Source organism: Pectinophora gossypiella, chromosome 25 (genome assembly GCF_024362695.1).
Source record: "Pectinophora gossypiella chromosome 25, ilPecGoss1.1, whole genome shotgun sequence".
NCBI classification, from domain to species: Eukaryota; Metazoa; Arthropoda; class Insecta; order Lepidoptera; family Gelechiidae; genus Pectinophora; species Pectinophora gossypiella.
The window spans coordinates 1,212,558-1,234,915 of record NC_065428.1 but is presented as its reverse complement, the minus strand read 5'-3'; the positions used below and the strand labels follow the sequence as shown (position 1 = coordinate 1,234,915).

Below are 22,358 nucleotides of genomic sequence, written 5' to 3'. Positions count from 1 at the left end.
TCATCATCTTTTAGGACTTTAGATGTAATCCTTGACATGGGACCACTTTGGGAATATCTCCTTTCGAACAAAAAAAGAATTATCAAAATCGGTTCATACACGACGAAGTTATCCCCGAACAAACATAAAAAAATATATATGTATATACGTATATATTGAGGAGCTTGGTGGCGCAGCGGTTAACGCGCTCGGTCTGCGATTGTTGAAGTAAAGCAACTTTCGCAAAGGCCGGTCATAGGATGGGTGTCCACAAAAAAAAGTTTTCATCTCGAGCTCCTCCGTGCTTCGGAAGGCACGTTAAGCCGTTGGTCCCGGCTGCATTAGCAGTCGTTAATAACCATCAATCCGCACTGGGCCCGCGTGATGGTTTAACGCCCGATCTCCCTACCCATCCATAGGGAAGGCCCGTGCCCCAGCAGTGGGGACGTTAATGGGCTGATGATGATGATGATGATGATGTATATACGGGCGAATTGAGAACCTCCTCCTTTTTTGAAGTCGGTAAAAAACATGCAAAAACTGAGGTATTTGACTCGTAAAATCTCAAGACGTGTATTACACAAACTCGTACAAAACTGACCTAATTACCCACTATTGTCTGATGATGAGAATACTTCCACTATCAAACATGTCATAACTGCACATTAAAATTTGATCGTCCAAAGAAAAAAGGTCAAATGTAATTACTATACTTACTTACCTAGTAAAGTAATTGCTTAATTTTGATTCGTATCTCTTCATCTTTTAGTTCATGTAACGTTTTTGTGTTATTAATTATGTTGTTAATTTGTAAAAAGTGTAATGAATTCATGGGATTTTAATGTACCTCTGACGAGTAGCTAACAGCCTCCGTGGTCTAGGTTAGAGCGTTAGGCTCACGATCTGGAGGTCCGGGTTCGATTCCCGATGGGGACATTGTCGAAATCACTTTGTGAGACTGTCCTTTGTTTGGTAAGGACTTTTCAGGCTTGAATCACCTGATTGTCCGAAAAAGTAAGATGATTCCGTGCTTCGGAGGGCACGTTAAGCCGTTGGTCCCGGCTATTAGCCGTTAAAATACCTCCACCAACCCACATTGCCGGGACCAACGGCTTAACGTGCCTTCCGAAGCACGGAGGAGCTCGAAATGAAAACTTTTTTTTTGTGGTCACCCATCCTATGACCGGCCTTTGCAAAAGTTGCTTAACTTCAACAATCGCAGACCGAGCGCGTTTACCGCTGCGCCACCGAGCTCCTCAATATAACTCAATATAACTTTATTTTTAGGCAATTATAAACGATTTAGCATTTAGCCACAGACATTTCACAGAAGATGTTAAAAGAAGCACAACATTTGAAAGTGGCCGTGCAACTACACGCCTCTCAAATTGCTTCTATTCGTGACACCAGTATTGCAATTGCGGTCGGTGCATTCAATTCCACGGATTTTGAAACCCATAACCTATTTGAAAAGGATTTGTAACCGCGAATCGTGAACCCAGTGAATCGGTTTAGTTTGAATAATTTGTATGTGTTAGGTACTTAATGTAAATGCCCAAACAGTGGCAAATGGCAAGTATGATCACGCATTTTCAGTGAATGCGTGGTTATTTCTGTGATTCTCACGCGACACCGAACCGACGTGGTTGGCGGTAAAGCGGTTTTAAGATTGTATTCGTCCCTGGTACGAATCCAGCACAGACCTAAAATAATGATTATCGAATTCATGTTTGTATCATAATGTCACGTGCTCAGCGGTAACAAAAAACATCGTGAGGAAAAGGAAACCCACATTCCCGAGAAATGCATTTTCGGAGGTACGTGACCCAACCTGTATTGGGCTGGTTTTCCCTCCGCGAGTTGGAAGGTCGGACAGGCAGTCGCTTCTGTAAAAAACCGGACCTGTCAAATCTTCGGGTTAGGTAAGCGGACCCAGTGGAAAACAGGATAATGTTAGGGAGATGATGATTGAGTCATATGAATGTAATCTATTGATTCCGAATCGTCGGTGCGTAGCGTCGTGTGAGATTCGCCTTTGATCATAGAATAAAATTATAAACGGTAACTTTCCGCCCCGAACCGGTGTAGAGGGCACTCGTTCACTTTGTGAGATAGGGTTTTGATCCGGGTGGCAAAGAGGCGATGATATAGTCTTGTTACTGACAGAATGGCAAAGACATTCCGGTATTCAGCCTTGTCTTAAAGGTCTAGGTAGTACTTGGCATGTGCGCGGTGCGTTCTGAAACTAAGGTATTTAGCTAGTTTTAGAACAGAAACCGTTCGAAATGTCACCATCGCTAAGTGTTATCTATCGAGGTTGGGTTTAGGTCGAATTCGTGGGTCTTAAACTGGATTCAATTAAATTGATCGAGTGTACAAATGGGATATAGAATTCATTATTAAATACTTCAGATAGGTACCTATTAATGAATCCGTGATAGTCCTGATCGAATTCCAGTACCACCTCTAAACTACTGAATTTGAATTGATGTTTATGTCATAGATAATTAATATCACATGGCTTCTCCAAGATTTGTACCCGGTTAATGGCAATAGGCTCGCTACCTACTACATGCGACTTCAACATTGGAGCATACTCCACCTCACTAGTTTTTCGGACAGTCAAATATTGCCCGATAAAAGAGAAGCCTTAGGTAAACTGTATCTACGGTAGTGGTATATCAATGAGCCTAAGTTACCTGTACCATATCCGGCTAATCTACAATAAGTCATATCAATAAAAAAAGAGGACGGTACTCTGCGTAATGGTCATAAACAATAAATTATAACCTATATGAAGATAACCTATCTAGCCGGGACTGCATGACAACCGCGCCGCGCTCGGCGCGAATTATATTGAGCGCTTCGACCAATAAACTATACGAATGCTATCTGCGTAGATGGACTTCGAACGGTTGTTGGTATATTTTTTAGATAAATTTAAATTCCGGGTTGGATATCAAGGCAGACCACCAGCCCGGTGGTCGGATGACATGGTGAGGTATGCCGGAAGGCAATGGATGTGACTTGCACAGGACAGGAATGGATGGCGTGAAAGAGAGGAGGCATATACCCAGCTGTGGGATACAGGATGAATAGATAGACACTTAACAATTATTCATCTTTTCTCTATTAGTCTTCGTTCAAAAATCAACATTCAGCCTCTTCTTTATCCCACATATTATAAATGTTACTTCAGCACTAGTGAATATCTTAATGATACAATCTGAAAGGCTACCTTCTCTGTTTTAAACTTCTATTTTCTTGTGACCGAAAGGGTCTGTGATGTGAAACTCATATGTAACTTATCAACTTGTCCACCATCATAGTATGCAAATAAAGAAAAAATATTAACCTAGGGTTTCTTTAAAACATCCTAGATCTGATCGTGGTGCGGAAGCCTAGGCCTTCCTCTTCCGACCCTACCACCACAAGCTTCAGATAATAAGTATTTTTTTTAATTATCTCCGAGATTTCAAAACAAAACTGTCCTGTTTCACACATAAGTACATTCAATGTTATAAAATAGCGACACAATCTACTTAATAACAGTCATAAAATTATTTTCACACATATACCCTGATTATATAGTTTGAACTCTATAGTTAAGTAACTATCGTGTCATATGTACATAAAAGATATTTCATACATGTCATACATCATCGTCGTAGAAAGAAAAATTGAAGGGAAGAGAGGAAGGGGTAGACCTAGGAGAACATTTTATGAAACAAATAAAAGAGAAGGTGCAGGTCGTGTCGTATCAGGAGGTGAAGGTTTTAGCGGGCAGAAGAGAGGAATGGCGATTACTTCACCGACAAGAGCGCAGCTCTTAAATATATAGAGAGAGAGAGAGAGGGTCGTACATCATTTGTTTGTGATGCGCCATACTCATACATTACTCATAAAAGCACCAGTGTAGGGTGATAGGCTTTGAAATATACAGGGTGTTAGTGACATCGTAACGAATACTAAGGCGGATGATTCAGACCATGATTCTGAATTAATATCTAGATACATTTTCCGACGTAAACTTTATGTTGTCTATTATATACTTTTGCCAACGGCTTAACATGCCCTCCGAAGCTCCCAAGTATTTATTTATTTATTTAGGTACACATACAGCAATACATATGAAACTTTTACAGAGAGCATTATAAATAGAAAGACTTGGTATACATGCTTGCCAATTACATACGTACACAGCATCCACCGTAAATGAAAACAACAATATAAATTATAAACTGTGTAAGTATGTTTTAGTCTTGTTAAAATTCAATGATTATAAGATCTCCGAAAGTATTATCTCTGGTTATTTATAATACTTGATCACATGCTTACATTCGCTTATAACAATATAGTCACACTGTTATAATGTTATATTTAAATAAGTAGGTTTCTTCTCATACTAAACAATAGCTAAGCTTGCTATCAAAACTTTGATGTAGAACAATTATAAAAGCACGTAAGTGGTGCGACTGTAAGCGTATTAACCATAATCATATCATTTATCGCATTCCACATGGTAGGACCCGGCCAAGTAGTGAATGTCATCAGCGGCAAATATACAATAAGTAAAAAAAAAATGGTGGGAGGTTGGTAATATAAGGTGACTGACACATACCTATATACCCGGATTGGGCACAGCAATTTAAAGGAGAGTTACAGCATATTTTTAGGCTTAAACATAATAAATGAGAACAAGTATATAATTAAGACATAAAAGTAAAAGAAAACTCATCATCATCAATTTAAGAGCTACGCTCTTGTCGGTGCAGCATTTTCCATGCTACTTTTTAGGGAAAAATAGGGCAGTTGTGAAAAGAAACCTACTTATCATTAAAAAACTCCTGCAGATCAGTACAAAAACTTTTGACAATTAGGTACTGTTTTAAGCTTCTTTTGAAATTATTTAAATCGATGATGCCTTGCAAGGCTTTTGGAATCATTTATTATATATTTTAACAGACATAGCGAATGGACCTGATAGAATAATCTAAATCAATCTATCTATCTTGTAGCACGCAACATTCACGAATAAATATTTTTGTATTTGTATATTGTATTTGAATAATTTGCAATTTAGCGGTCGCAATAATACGCCGCGGGAGTTGTTTAACGAATTTGATTTTTTTTTCAGTCATCATCACTAATTTGTGGTTTGTGTGTGGCTCTTAGCCACGTTCTTGTCAGTGTAGCATTCTCCATGCTACTTTTTACTAAAAAATAGGACAGTGGTTTCTTTCGAGTGCACTAAAGTATTCGTTTTATGTCATCCAAACTATCTTTACCTCACCCCTATCATCGTACATTCGTAACCCGCTCCGCTATCATCTCCGCAACCCTGCCCGCTGTCACAGCGTCCACGCCCCACCCAGACGTCTAATTAGTGGCCAGTTCGCTCGAGTCATCATTACGCAACACCATTGTTTTCAAAATTGACAGCTTTTGTAATATTATCTGAGATATTATAGTCATTATCTTTATCTATGTCTAATTTAATTATACTTGCTCTATTGAACTTTCTTTATTATTTAATACATTCTCTAGCGTTATCCCTTTCTTCACGACCCCGATACCAAGCACGCTGCCGTGGTCGACGTTTTGTTAATGCCATCTGCAGCAAATCTACAATAAATCATGTCAAAATCTTCTTCTATCGTGTGCGTTGTGAGGTGAAGTACCAACCCCATCAACCCTGGTGTCAGGGTTGCTATTGAGCCGCCAAAGGCCCCTGACATGGTTCATGTAACGACTACTTACTTACATCAGTAAGTAATAACCGGGACCAACGGCTTAACGTGCCTTCCGAAGCACGGATCATCCTAATTTCGGACAAACAGGTGATCAGCCCGTAGTGTCCTAACCAGTCTAGGGACCACAAAGTAATTTTTGTGATATGTCCCCACTGGGAATCGAACCCAGGACCTCCGGACCGTGAGCCCAAGGCTCAACCACTGGACTACGGAGGTCGTCATGTCAATATATATTTTTTTTTATATGTCAAAATAAAAGATAGCGTTAACTTGTTTCTAACAGTACTTATCCAGTTCAATACAGATTAGGTCACATACCTCCAAAACACATACTACTCTGTACCACTGCATTAAATTTTATTAGTCGCGTATTTAAACAAGTAAATAGTGCTAAGGGCTGCTGTCTATCATATTAATAAACCTGTCAAATCGTCGCCGGGAATCGAACCTAGTTCCCGTGCGAGTATTTTCGCGGGTAAGAGGCTTCGGCCTTGCACTATCGAGCCGCATTGTTCGCGTGGCGTAATGTGAATGCAAGTAGCGACTGCAGAAAACATTTGTACAGAATAGGCTAGTTTGCAAAAAGTCAAATCAGTTACTTTTTAATAAACGTCAAAACACGAAACTGCTATGGAATTTGTATGAAAAAGCAACCTGTGACGTCATAGAAGAACGTGACAAAAATTTCGCACTTATTATTACATTGTTTATTTTTAAAATAAATAAATAAGTTAAAATAGAAAAAAGAAGACGTTATTCGTGAGCTTTAGATCTGCCTTTATTTAGTTATCACAATTGTATAATTTATCTTTGACCTAGGAAACTAGACAATTTGAGGAATACTTAGTTCTAAAAAGCTAAGATAATTATAAATAAGTACTTAAATACCGTAGAGCGTGACTTCCTCAGCGCTTCCCATTTGTCCAGCCTAAGCATAGATTTACTACTGCCGTAGATTGAACATCAGCGCTGGAAAAGTGGGACGCAAAGTTACTGTTAATATAGCGACGTTGACAGTACTTTACCTCAGTGCACGATTAGGCGCCGAACTGGCAACACGGGGAAGTGCGTAGTAAAACCTTGCAAAAATAGAAGCTCAAAGCGAAAAAAATAATAAGACAAGGGGAGTTTCTTAATTAATTTGACACGATTTTTTTGAATGTGGTATATACATTCAATAAAATCCTGCGTGGTACTAATGTGTAGCTACACAAGCGCCAAGTTTTCGCCGCATTTTTGTATGAAGCGCTGTATCTACGGTATAGTAATAGTATGTTTGTATAGGTACTAGCTTTCGTCCAAATTTCATCAAAATCGGTTTAGCCATTATGGCGTGAAAAGTTACTTTTCTGCATTTGTAATATTAATAGAATTTTAAGATTTTTTGATTGCAGTAAGAAATTCCCGTATGTTTTTCTCCTATCTGTCCACCACATAGTGCATTGTATGCTAAGACCACTCGTTTTGTTTAGCCTGTCTTGACTGAATTATGGGTTTGAGCCGTTTAGAAGACAAAAGAATTTCCTGCCGACTAAAAAGTTTACGCTTTTTACCTACATATTCCATTATTGAATGTAATTTGATGGCAAGTTTTATTCGTCGTTTACAATACAATATACAATAACAGTGGATTGATTAATGTTCATGACTGTACACATACCTAACAATAAATAAGTTTTGCTTTAACTATAAGTTTTGTTATAAACAATATTACAAACTCTATTTAATGAGAATAAAGAATTTTGTATTTTGAGAGCCGTGGTAGCCGAGTTGGTAAAACGCTTGCCTCTCACTTTGAGGTCGCTGGTTCGAATCCAGCACAGGCTAAACCAATGATTGTCGAATTTGTTTTCGAATTCATGTTTGGATCACAAGTGATTATCACGTGTTCAGCGGTGAAGTAAAACATTGTGAGGAAACCCACATTCCCCAGGAATGCATTTTCGGAGGTGTGTGACCTAACCTGTATTGGGTTGGTTTTCCCTTCGCTGATTAGAAGGTCAGACAGGCAGTCGCTTATGTAAAAAACCGGACCTGTAAAATTTTCAGGTTAGGTTAGCGGACCCTGTGAAAAACGGGATAATGGTAGAGAGATGAAAGAATTTTGAATTTTGAGTTTCGCAATATAAACATTTTGCTATACAGACCACTTTGCTATTTAGGCGTGTTGCTCATTAGATGTTAAACGCGTTGGATGATTTGCTACTTGAACCATTTGCACACATTAACACGTTGACAGTCTAGTGATCCGGGTCATGACGGACTAGCTCCATACGTCACTAAGAAACCATCCATGGCCCATCCGTGGGACATCCATGGCCCATCCATGACCCATACATAGGTCACTAAGAAACGACCAGGTACGCACTAAGGGCGGGTGTTCAACTTGGGTAACTTAGCAAAGGTGTGTATTACAGTGTGTTTGATGAATGCTACTGTCCACATGTTTGAAGGCTGAAGTGACTGAAGGTTTAGTAAAAAAATATTCAACTTTACTTTTTCAATAAAATAAAATGACATTAGTTGTTTATATATAACAACCTCTGTGGTCTAGTGGTTAGAGCGTTATAGGCTCACGATCTGGAGGTCCGGGTTCGATTCCCGATGGGGACATTACCGAAATCACTTTGTGAGACTGTCCTTTGTTTGGTAAGGACTTTTCAGGCTTGAATCACCTGATTGTCCGAAAAAGTAAGATGATTCCGTGCTTCGAAGGGCACGTTAAGCCGTTGGTCCCGGCTACATAAACTGCCTATATACGTCCCACTGCTGGGCACAGGCCTCCCCTCAATCAACCGGAGGGGGTATTAGCCGTAAAAACACCTCCACCAAACCCGCAGTGGAGCAGCGTGGTGGAGTATGCTCCATACCCCCTCCGGTTGATTGAGGGGAGGCCTATGCCCAGCAGTGGGACGTATATAGGCAGTTTATGTTATGTAGTTGTTTATTATTATTTACGTTTTTAACAGGACGTATAAAAATTGAAGTAATATGCGGGACTTTCAAGGAAGTCAAAACATTTTGTATGGGGACTGTCAACGTGTTAAAGGCAATGGATTGATAAGGTCGGGCATTGATCTCGCTACCCATAGACCAACACGGACCTCCGCCACTACCCACACGAGATTAAATCGTTATAATTATTTACATAGATTTACTACTACCGTGGTCACCCATCCTATGACCGGCCTTTGCGAAAGTTGCTTAACTTCAACAATCGCAGACCGAGCGCGTAAACCGCTGCGCCACCGAGCTCCTCAAAAAAAAAAAGTTTTCATCTCGAACTCCTCCGTGCTTCGGAAGGCACGTTAAGCCGTTGGTCCCGGCTGCATTAGCAGTCGTTAATAACCACCAATCCGCACTGGGCCCGCGTGGTGGTTTAAGGCCCGATCTCCCTATCCATCCATAGGGAAGGCCCGTGCCCCAGCAGTGGGGACGTTAATGGGCTGGTGATGATGACTACTACCGTAGATTGAACATCAGCGCTCAAAAATTGGGACGCAGTTACTGTTAATACAGCGACGTTGACAGTACTTTACGTCAGTGCGCGATTAGGCGCCGAACTGACGACACGGGGAAGTGCGTAATTAAAACTTGCAAAAATAGAAGCTCAAAGCGATTTTTGTATCAAGCGCTGTATCTATGGTTGTGGTAAAGCAATGATTATTTAGTATTTATTTATAACTTCTACGCACACTAAGGAAACATAATGTATTTATTTTTCATTTACATTTTTTTTCTTTCCAGATGTGGCTCTCGTGCTTAGTAGCGTCGTCGGTGGTTGCCATGGCAACTGCAGCGAATGAATACCTCCCCCCCAACAAGGGTTACAACTACCCCCCACCTGCTGTTCCCTTCCCCACTGATAACAAACCAACAACGGTATGTGTTGATATGTTTCTATACATATACTTACGTAATAATTATAATAATTATGTATACCTTTCTGTGATGCCCAGGACCTGACCCAACCCTCCCTGGGTTGGAAGGAGAAGGGAAAAGTGGGACATTAATCAATCAATAATCCTTTATTGCACAACGACATATACACAGGACATGATAAATAAATAAACATACGAATAAAAATAAGCACAATAGGCGGCCTTATTGTTAAACGGCGAGCCGTTGCGCCTGCACAGAATTGCTGACTCCGATTTAAGGAATAATACACTGTGTGTCCCTACACGTCCATATACGTAGAAAGCATTCGTATCGTTTATTGGTCGAAGCGCTCAATAAGCGCGGTTGTCATGCAGACCCAGCTGGAACTAATCGCGGTATTTACGCCTAGGCCTTCCACTTTGGTCTTTCACTCTGGTCGGAGATTCGTCTGTTATAAATTACCGCAATATAACATGGTAATTTACATGTATCTGAATATTTATATTCAGATAGTATGCGAAACCATTTCAAATTTTACAATGTGTTATTAACCTTGTGTTCTGAAAGACTGAGATTAAAACTGAATATTGACCATGAACGGTTAGACACAATTTGTTTAAAGAACTATTGTTTTATGAAGTGTTGATTTGCTTAAAGGTTAATTACGTTTTGGTATGATGAAATCTCCGTGAGGCGTGGGTACTTAGATGATCAAATTCTAATACAAAAATATATAAAGAACCTCTAGTGCCGAGGTCTTCCTTGCAGCTTGTTTTCCCCGTCTATACATGCTGTAAGAAGCTGCAGTAGCTTTAGGCGGATAAGACATTCGTTATGTAAAAAATAAAACTGAATAAATTTATTCAGTAGGTAACATAGTTACACTTTGAATCGTCATTTTTTACATAACGAATACCTACTGAATAAATTTATTCAGTAGGTAACATAGTTACACTTTGAATCGTCATTTTTTACATAACGAATGTCTTATCCGCTTAAAGCTACTGCAGCTTCTCACAGCCTGTATAGACGGGGAAAACAAGCTGCAAGGAAGACCTCGGCACTAGAGGTTCTTTAAAAAAAGCCATAAAATATTGTTATACAATTTACTTACTTAGTAATTTGGCTAACTAATATCAATTCTCAGACAGTTAATCTCAGAAATCATTTCTTCTAAATAATGATAGTTCATCTTGCGATGGATGTGGGTACCTCAGACCAACCTATCTACCTCAAACTTCCCTAATTGTGATATAGTTGTGAGTTTATGTTTCCTAACATAACATTTACCTTCTAAACTATACATTATATTCTTAATAAGAATTATCGGAGTCTGTGTTTCACTAACACAGTTGGCTCGGCCATTATAGACAGCGATACGGCTCACCACCTACCACGTCGGTCTAACAGAAAGCTCGGTGAAGTCTGGGTAGAAAATATAAAACTGCTAGTACTACTTAAAAACTTAATTCTTAATTCTCTTCTTTTTTGGTAGTACTTTAAAATTAACAACTTAGTACTTAAGTACCATTATTGTATCGTTATTATATCTTCCATATGACATGTAATAACATAACTTTTACGAAATAAATGAATATGAATATATTTCCCATTTATATTATTTAGTCTAAAAACAATTAATTAGAAGATAACAGACTCCGCAGTCTAGTGGTTAGAGCGTTAGGCTCACGATCTGGAGGTCCGGGTTCGATTCCCGATGGGGACATTGTCGAAATATGTCCTTTGTTTGGTAAGGACTTTTCAGGCTTGAATCACCTGATTGTCCGAAAAAGTAAGATGATTCCGTTGGTCCCGGCTATTAGCTGTAAAAACACCTCCACCAACCCGCAGTGCAGCAGCGTAATGGAGTATGCTCCATACCCCCTCCGGTTGATTGAGGGAAGGCCTGTGCCCGGTAGTGGGACGTATATAGGCTGTTTATGTTTATGATATGTAATTAGAGGATAAAGAATATAATTATGTTTATTTCAGCAACCCAAGCCGTACAACCCGGTACCGAAGCCCCCGACGCCCCCTCGCAACCCGACCTACCTGCCACCAACCCAACCCAACCACGATGACGTACGTATTCATTTTAATAGATAAATAATTTAAATAGCTAGATAACGGCCTCCGTGGTCCAGTGGTTGAGCGTTAGGCTCATGATCCGGAGGTCCTGGGCTCGAATTCCGGTGGGGACAAATCACAAAAATCTAGTTTGGTTAGGACATTACAGGCTGATCGATAACCGTCGAGATCATCGCGCCATCGTTTCCGGGGTCTACCACGTCTACGGTGTCCGTCCTGTGGTACCCAGTGCGTGATGATCTTTGCCCATCGTTCCGGATGCATGCGGCACATGTGTCCAGCCCAGACCCACTTTGGCCTGTGTGTCTTTAATAACTTAAATATTCAATAATATAAAATAACAATCTTCTTCTATGCTGTTCTGGGAGCAAATAAAAAACATAGAACACGTTCAGCTGCTTCTCTTCCCGGGCATGTCGTAAAAACCGACAGAGGGATTGTGTCGTCTAACATGATGGACTAATGTTATGGGCGATAGGCTGATCCCTTATCACCATAAGGTTCATCATATCCATCTTTGGACTTCGTATCAACAGTGGCTGCAAGTTGTCTTTGATTACTTGTGGCTCTGCCCACCCCATTAGGGATTACGGGCGTGATTTTATGTATGTTTTATGTATGTATAAAATAACAATAAAAGGAGGAAATAACAATGAGGAGCTCGGTGGCGCAGCGGTAAACGCGCTCGGTCTGCGAATGTTGAAGTTAAGCAACTTTCGCAAAGGCCGGTAATAGGATGACATACATACATACATAAACTCACGCCCGTTATCCCTAATGGGGTGGGCAGAGCCACAAGTAATCAAAGACAACTTGCAGCCACTGTTGATACGATGTCGTAAGCTGGATATGATGAACCTTATGGTGATAAGGGATCAGCCTATCACCCATAACATTAGTCCATCATGTTAGAGGACACAATCCCTCTGTCGGTTTTTACGACATGCCCGGGAAGACGCAGCTGAACGTGTTCTATGTTTATCATAGGATTAGTGACCACAAAAAAAAGTTTTCATCTCGAGCTCCTCCGTACTTGGGAAGGCATGTTAAGCCGTTGGTCCCGGCTGCATTAGCAGTCATTAATAACCATCAATCCGCACTGGGCCCGCGTGATGGTTTAAGGCCCGATCTCCCTATCCATCCATAGGGAAGGCCCGTACCCCAGCAGTGGGGATGTTAATGGGCTGATGATGATGATAAAATAACAAAAAAAGTACGCAAATGTTTAAGTATTTAATTGTCGTCTATGTAAAAAGATGGTATCTTGTGTTTACGTGGTGCGTTGTATGGCAGCCTCTCTTCAACTGTAAAAGAAAGGTAATAAATAATATTTAAACGTTTTTAGACGTTTTTACCGCCTCCGTGGTCTAGTGGTTAGAGCGTTAGGCTCACGATCTGGAGGTCCGGGTTCGATTCCCAATGGGGACATTGTCGAAATCACTTTGTGAGACTGTCCTTTATTTGGTAAGGACTTTTCAGGCTTGAATCACCTGATTGTCCGGAAAAGTAAGTTGATTCCGTGCTTCGGAGGGCACGTTAAGCCGTTGGTCCCGGCTATTAAAAAGATGGCCGTAAAAACACCTCCACCAACCCGCAGTGGAGCAGCGTGGTGGAGTGTGCTCCATACCCCCTCCGGCTGATTGAGGGGACGCCTGTGCCCAGCAGTGGGACGTATATAGGTTGTTTATGTATGTATACGTAGCCGTTTTTACAGTATCAGTTTATAGAGCTTTATTTTCATAAAAAAACTACTTACATACTACAGTATTTTAAAAAGTAACACCCGTATTTTTGTAATCAATAGTATCAATACTCAAACGACCTCCGTGGTCCAGTGGTTGAGCGTTGGGCTCACGATCCGGAGGTCCCGGGTTCGATTCCCGGTGGGGACATATCACAAAATTCACTTTGTGATCCCTAGTTTGGTTAGGACATTACAGGCTGATCACCTGATTGTCCGAAAGTAAGATGATCCGTGCTTCGGAAGGCACGTTAAGCCGTTGGTCCCGGTTACTACTTAGTGATGTAAGTAAGTAGTCGTTACATGAGCCATGTCAGGGGCCTTTGGCGGCTCAATAGTAACCCTGACACCAGGGTTGATGAGGCTAGTATTCCACCTCACAACCCACACGATAAGAAGAAGATATTAAACTTGCCATATTTTTTTTCATTTTTGTTTTCTTTTTTTTCTGAAAAAAGAAAGCTTTAATTAATTGTAGAGGTACATATAAGTAGGTACAGATATACAAATATAATGCACACATACAATAAGCATTTTAAACATACACAAGAAAGATTACAGCACAATAAAATGACGGCCTTATTGCATCACAGCAGTTTCTTCCAGGCGATATTTGGCAGGAAATATTTACAGATATTGTAGAATACAAGAAGTATGATAGGTATTGTACTAGTGACATTCCCAAATCCCCTAATACCGAATTAGCTTTATTTGCGGATGATACAGCCATCTATTCTTCGTGCCGTGGTCGAGTTATGATGACCGGAATCCTCCAACGCGCGGCCAATGCCTTGGGCAAGTGGTTTCGCAAATGGAGAATCGAGGTAAACCCGGAGAAAAGTGCAGCGGTGTACTTTTCAAAGGGCTATTATAACACGCCACGGTCACGCCGTCAACTTAAAATCATTAAGATGTTTGGCAAGCCGATCCCTTGGGAGGAGCAAGTCAAATATCTCGGCGTAGTCTTAGATAGACGTCTTACTTTCAAGGCCCATATCAAACGTGTGCGCGATCGCGCCGCGTTTGTAATGGGCCGTCTTCACTGTCTCCTTAACAAGCGAAGTAAATTGTCCCTTAGGAATAAGGTCAAAATCTACACGACTTGCATCCGTCCGATCATGACCTATGCAGGGGTAGTTTTCGCTCATGCGAGTCCCTCTCAAATCCACCGTCTACAGGTAATACAAAATCGTTTCATGCGGAAAGCCACGGGAGCTCCGTGGTTCCTTCGCAATGAAAATCTGCACATTGACCTAGGTCTGCCAACCATTGCCCAATGGCTCAAATTAGCTTCCAAACGTTTTTTCGATTCTGCTCCGCACCACCCAAATCCCCTGGTAGTTGCGGCTTCCGAATACATCCCGCTTAGGGACGGTACTGAAAAGTATCGGCGTCCGAAGGACGTAATATACGATCCCGACGACCCGATTACTCTAGCCATAGAGGCAGCCAATCAGCTCGCGACACCAAACACTTCAGGACCCCGATACCGACCCCGCCGGCGTGGTCGACGATTTCCCTCATTCAGCGCTTATCGCTATCGACCCACTAGGGTCGATTAATTCTTTCAAATATTTTTCCTCTCAGACGACGCCCTGAGCCGAGGTTCGCGCCCAACTGGGCACCCTCAGGCCTGTTGTCTTAAACGTTGTACCGGGTGAGAGCCTTCAGCGCTCCCCATTTGTCCGGCCAAGTAGTTAATGCCATCTGCGGCAAATCTACAATAAGTCACGTCAAAAAAAAAAAAAAAAAAAAAAGATAGGTATTGTAGAATACACCTTTTGTATACTGCCATGATTTGGCTCGCCAACACACCATCACTCTGTACGGTCACGAGTACACTTTGAAACCATGTCACATTAACTTTTTTGACAAATGAAACCGTAAGTCTCATTAAATGTCAAATATGATAGTACGACAGGGTTCTAAAGTGTGTACATGATATTGCTCATGACTGTACAGGCAGACCGTCCTGCATTGACTAACTGTTTGTCTAGCTCTGTATTCAGATGACGTATACGACCGAGAAAAGGATAGCAATATCAATACACTACAGGTATATTTTTTTCATCGAGGTTCATAATTTTTATTTTATTCAAATAATGAAATGAGCTTATCATGAAGTCCACCTGAGATCCTTGCGATGGGAATAGTCTCCCATAAATCGCGTCCACGGTGGACTGGGAGCAAAAAAAAACATAGAACGCGTTCTTAGTACCTTCGTGGGCATGTCGTAAAGTAGGTATAGTAGCGAGGGTGCTAGGCCTCCGTGGTCCAGTGGTTGAGCGTTGGGCTCACGATCCGGAGGCCCCGGGTTCGAATCCCGGTAGGGACATATCACAAAAATCACTTTCTGATCCCTAGTTTGGTTAGGACATTACAGGCTGATCACCTGATTGTCCGAAAGTAAGATGATCCGTGCTTCGGAAGATATGTTAAGCCGTTGGTCCCGGTTACTACTTACTAATGTAAGTATGTAGTCGTTACATGAGCCATGTTAGGGGCCTTTGGCGGCTCACAGTAATAACCCTGATACCAGGGTTGTTGAGGTTGGTAATCCACCTCACAACCCACACGATAGAAGAAGCGACGAACTAGAGAGAGGGTGCGAGGGGTTGAAAAGGCCACATCAAAGCAATTCATCTGAATAGCAATATTGCAATTCGACATTTCCGATTTGAATAAATATTGCTTTTCAGACAAATTTCTTCTATGTGGCCTTTTTAACCCCCTGACCACCTGTCACTTATGGCTCTGCCCATCCCATTAGGAATTACGGGCGAGAATTTATAAATGTACTTATGTAAATATAAATAATTGAAGTTTCTTACCCCCGGAAGCTAAGTACAACAAATTATGTATTTAGTATTATAGAATCTCACTACTATATTTTAAAGCTTAGACTATTATTAGTGACTTTACTTGTTCCACTTTCAAATTAAACCACTTGACCGATTTGGATGAAAATAATAGAATAAGTAGATAATTCAAAACATCGTAGAAGAAACCCACATTCCCGAGAAATTCATTTTCGGAGGTATTTGACCTGTATTGGGCTGGTTTTCCCTTCGCGGGTTGGAAGGTCAGACAGGCAATCGCTTCTGTAAAAAACCGGACCTGTCAAATCTTTGGTTTAGGTAAGCGGACCCCGTGATAAACCGGATAATGCTAGGACGATAATGGGATAATTCATAAATTGAAATTACTTAGAGACAAATTAAGGTACTTTTCTCACTAGCACACAATGATGGCTCCAAAGCGGTCGCCGCACTAACAAAATGTTATTATTTATTTACGATGACGTTTACCCGATAAAATTTGTTTTAAAATTAGGCAGACCACTCATGCCTAACGGTTTGCATAAGGCGAGTTCACTCATTCATTTTGAAATTAACAGTTGTCAATTATGCTGAAAATTACTGTAACTTAAAATAAAATTAGGAAATTAGGAATCTGCTAGAATCATTTACATTAGATTGAAATAAATAAGTAGGAACTTACAACTGAGCTCGAAATCAGGTGGCACTGAAAAGAAAAAAGAACATAAATATGTTTTTATAAACAATTTAACGATAAAAATATGTGGGTAATTACTATGTTATGTAGGGGAGGTATTCAAACAGATACATGTTACGTAAGTTAAGGGGTTGGCAGAACAACAAACCCTGAGGTTTTGTACCGGGTGACAGCCTCAGCGCCCATCGTTCCGTCTGGTAGGGTATTTATAGAATCTAACACTTACATGTGATTGGTTCAGATGTGCTGCAGCGAGTAGTTTTCCTACGTTCCTTTTTATCAGACTCTTCTTGTTGTCGTAAAACTAAAATAAAAAAATATCCATAAACTTCTTCATTCTAGGCAACAAGGAAGGTACCACACTGGCCTGTTAAACTAAATAGTATACTTTTAAAATTATAATATTTTTTTAAGTAAACAAGATAACACACGCAGATGGAAATGGCTGTGGATTGGTCATGTCTTTAGAAGAACATCCGTCCCGATGAGCTCTGACTGCGTGCGTGCACAACGCAAAAGGGGGCAGCCCAAAGAAGCCTGGCGAGGCGCAGTTAATCGGGAATTAAAAACTCTCGTCATGTCATGGGAGCAAGTTACAGAGGCTGCAACAGATCGCGAGGAGTGGAAATCTGTTATTCGAGTCCTACATCCCAGCAGGGGATAAGAGGATTTAGAAGATACAAGATAATCTTTCGAAATAAAAGTGACTTGAAATTTTACTATTTTTTGTTTGGCAGGCCAGTATATACATATTATAAAGTTTTATGTAATAAAATGATTTTTTTTAAAACGCTTACGTTACTTTTATTATAAGACGAAGATGTATTTTACGTACCTAACACATCATCATCACCAGCCCATTAACGTCCCCAAGGCTGGGGCACGGGCCTTCCCTATGGATGGATAGGGAGATCGGGCCTTAAACCATCACGCGGCTTTCGCGGGCTTTAACCTAACACATACTTCGTCACTATTATGACGGTACACATTATCGTTCACTCACCTCGTGATAAATTTCCATCGACTAAAAATCCTTCAAAGATAAATAAATTTTATTTTTAACCATTTTTGAAACAGAATAGACAAAACATTTTTTTAAAGATGCTTAAATTTTATTTAATTTTTGCTATTATTTTTTTGTTTTTTGTTTTTTAATAAATGTGTCTTACCTTGGGTACTAGACGAGGCTTTTTCACTATTACTGTCAATCGCGTTCACAGCTAGAATAACAAAAAATTATAATTTAATAAAAAATACTCGTAAAATATAAACTTTCGCCTATTTCCCACCGGGGTTAAGCAGAGATCCTGACGCGCTTCTCTTGCTTCCTCCAAATTCATCACCAATCGTTTCTTACACGCACGCCAGTAAAAAAAAATGGTATATAAAAATACCTATTATCATTATATTTCTTACAAAAGTATTTACAGACAGTGAGGAATATACCTTATAGAGTAAACCACGTGATCACGTTTTTAAAATCATATTCTGATTTATTTATTTTTAACAAAACATCGATTTTTGAAGAATGGAATTCTCAGTGTTCCCCGATACATAATACTATTTGAGTTTGCGTGCTCTATGTTAGACCACATCGCTGCTTAAGACCAGCCTGGATTGTTGTCAAACGCACTCAAATCTTTTAATAAAAAACCACGGTTTCTTCAATAATTTAATTCCAAGTAAAAATTGAGACTGCTCTTTTTTATCTGGAAAACTAGCTTGTTTATTTAAAAGCACGTCATAATGTGATTTTTCAAAATGGCGCGTAAAATTGGTTTTCACTGTAAGACGATACTTAGTAGTGAAGTCAAATGCGGCAATATCCCTAAAAGCAATCTCTTCTTACCAACATTTATTTTTTTATTTACTTACTTAAAACAAATCTTGTACTTACCGGCTGTAAGACGACGGCACTTAGCACTGAAGTGGGCAAATGCAGCATCATCATTATCACCAGCCCATTAACGTCCCCACTGCTGGGGCACAGGCCTTCCCTATGGATGGATAGGGAGATCGGGCCTTAATCACCACGCGGGCCCAGTGCGGATTGGTGGTTATTAGCGACTGCTAATGCAGCCGGGACCAACGGCTTAACGTGCCTTCTGAAGCACGGAGGAGCTCGAGATGAAAACTTTTCTTTTGTGGTAAACCATCCTATGACCGGCCTTTGCGAAAGTTGCTTAACTTCAACAATCGCAGAGCGAGCGCGTTTACCGCTGCGCCGTATAGCTCCTCAAATGGCAAATGCGGCATTATCCCTAAAATACATCTCTTCTTTCCTTTATTTTTTATCTACTTACCTAAAAAAATGTACTTACCGGCTCCACTTCGAGCAATGGATTTGTTTTTCGATTTTTCGAAATGGTTCAGTTTCCCTTCGATGTTTCCTCCTAAAAGAGTAGATAATGGAAGACAACAATTATTATTTAAAAGCATACAGGCTATTATGTGGAGAAATGCACGACACTCCTCCAACACCGCCCTTCTTCGTTTATCGTGTGGGTTGTGAGGTGGATGACCAACCTCATCAACCCTGGGGTCAGGGTTATTATTGAGCCGCGCAAGTAACGACTACGTTCTTACATCAGTAAATAATAACCGGGACCAACGGCTTAACGTGCCTTCCGAAACACGGATCATCAGGTGATCAGCCTGCAATGTCCTAACCAAACTACGGATCACAAAGTGATTTGTCCCCACCGGGATTCGAACCCGGGACCTCCGGATCGTGAGCAGAACGCTCAACCACTGGACCACGGAGGCCGTTGCAAACACCCAACAGTCTGATGGCGGGAAGCTTGCGAACACCGAGCTGTCTGCTAATTTATGTTATCAAATATAAACTATATCGCAAGGCCGCGACTTAAAGCCTATATTTGAAAGGAACAAACATTTATTAGTTATATAGGGACACCACAGAAACAATTATAAAACCAAACACGAAATAACACATAACTTATAATCAAAACCACCCACCACCACCTTATAATCATTTCGACTAATATCCGTCTTGCTTTTTTGTAATTGTTTTAGTGGTAATTTGATATGCTGTTGTTGTCTTTTTTTTTGTGTGTGACGTCCTTTTATAATAAACGTTTTCTATTCTATTCTTTTCTAAAACACGTAATAAAAACAACTTACACAAGAGAGTACAAATAAATAGACAGAATGAATGATATTTCATTAGTCAGATGGTAGCAGAGTCGCGTATGTGGGCTTACGACTTAATGCTTACGACCGCGGGACAATAGAGTACGATTGTGCTGAAAGTCCTATGCAAAATGATATCATGATACCGCAACGGCCTTTGTGGTTCAGTGGTTGAGCGAGGCTCACGATCCGGAGGCCCCGGGTTAGAATCCCGGTGGGGACTTAACATAAATCACTTTGCGCTTTGGGCGTTAGGCGGCACACAGTTTGTATGAGATTTTTGTATGGAGTGTCCGGGTGTAGCAATATGTTTGCTCGATTGTAAAATAACAGTAATTAATAATTGGATTAACCATACCTATAACTATATTATCTTCGTTTCCAGCAACTGAAACAAAAAAGAACATTGACTTATAACCACTAAAACTTAAACTTACAAACAAAGCAAATTTAGCGTTATGCAGGTATACGCTAATATAGCGCGACGTTGACAGCGGGTTGAAATAAAATTACGTTATGACGATCACACACTAAAAGTTTTTTGCACACGGTACAAGACACGGCACAATAGGTAAAAGCACAGAAAAAAGTAAGAGAACAACTAGAAGAGTAAAGCACAGAAAGATAGAGAAACATAAAATATTACGAGCGTAAGCGCGAGTGTTCTACGTAGCGTACAAAGCGTCACGCACATTTGACAGCGGTGTAACAATTAAATCTTAAAACTTTTTTAAACTTACAAACAAAACAACTGTCTTGAGAGCCCCACAGTAATACGAAAACTAGTAATATCTGAAAATATTAATTAAAAAAAACAATTACAACTGACGAACAATAGGCAATTTGCGAAATTCAACAATAAATTTACGTACCATATTCAAAACAATACAATTACATATTCTATTCTTCATGTTTAACGAAACTATCAATACATTTTAATGCAAGAAAAACAGATTTTGCAATAAAACTATAAACATTTGTACGTTGGCTGTATAGGTACAATTACAGTTGCCCAACTTTATGCTTCATAAAATAAAATCGATTTCAATAAAAAAATATGATTTTTTATTCAAATGATTTGTAAGATTTGGAAAGCGTGGCTTTTGCCTGCAAGCGTAGGAAACAACATGTTAAGCCGTACCGTATGGTCACGAGCATTAATATATAATACACTTTAGTACCATGTCACATTAACTTTTTTGACAAATTGAACTGTAAGTCTCACTAAATGTCAAATATGTTAGTGCGACAGAGTCCTAAAGTGGGTACATTATATTGCTCATGATGACTCATGACTACCTACTTAATGATTTTATTTTAGTTTTTTATTATTTCTCAATCAAATAATAATTAAATACCTATTATTATTAAGCATGTACCTCATTACTTATTATTTATTTATTAAATCTTATTACTAGTCTACAGAGTTTACAATGCCCTGTAAAAATGTCTATAATAAAATATTTTATGCTTTTAAAATTAGGATATACCTAAGCCTAATAAAGATCATGCCCAAGTCCCTGTTTTTATATAAGAAGTGTCACATTGAGATGATCTAGAGGTCAGTCTCGAAGATGAGATTAGTTTATTAATACCACCCTTAATGTCTTAAGCTTATCTTGATTTCTTTCTTACAGACTTGCCCTTTTCATAGGCAGTTCTGCACCCTTAAGGCATTTAATACTCATCGAAATATTTGTTGACGTGTAATGTTTATTATGAATAAAGAATTGAATTGAATTGAATTGAATAACCTTAATGTCTGTTCGCCAATAACTTATCGTCTTTATCTTATTCTCCACAGCATCACGAAGACCACCACCATCACGAACCTGGCATGCCTTTCGACTTCTCCTACGCCGTGAATGAAGATGGCAACGACTACAGCCACAACGCCATATCCGACGGTGACGTCACCAGGGGAGAATACAGAGTCGCTCTGCCCGATGGACGTACGCAGATCGTCAAGTACACTGCTGATTGGAAGAACGGCTTTAACGCTGAGGTATGTTACGCCATCTGTTGGTGAGGTTCGAAAAAGTTTCGCTACTTGACGGTAGATGGCAGCAGTATTTAGATTTGAGATTTGGATGTGAATAATCTGTATTCGACCAATTCGTCAGAGATTTAACTGTTATTTTAACAAAAAATATATTTAAGGTTGATATTGAAAACCGTCTGACAGAGGGCAGCAGCAACTGCCAGTGGTATTCAGGGGCGTAGAACAGGAGTCCTAGTACGGCTTT

At 40.0% G+C, this 22,358-nt stretch overlaps 1 protein-coding gene across 1 annotated transcript in view; it reads left to right on the top strand.

Moving 5' to 3' along the window:
- Window positions 1–22,358, top strand: part of LOC126378197 (pro-resilin) — a 50,135-nt gene that overhangs the window by 26,329 nt on the left and 1,448 nt on the right. The window contains exons 3-5 of the mRNA XM_050026417.1: window positions 9,480–9,614; window positions 11,607–11,696; window positions 21,917–22,117. Of these exons, the coding sequence (XP_049882374.1) occupies window positions 9,480–9,614; window positions 11,607–11,696; window positions 21,917–22,117 (426 nt within the window). The remainder of the gene's footprint in view (window positions 1–9,479; window positions 9,615–11,606; window positions 11,697–21,916; window positions 22,118–22,358) is intronic.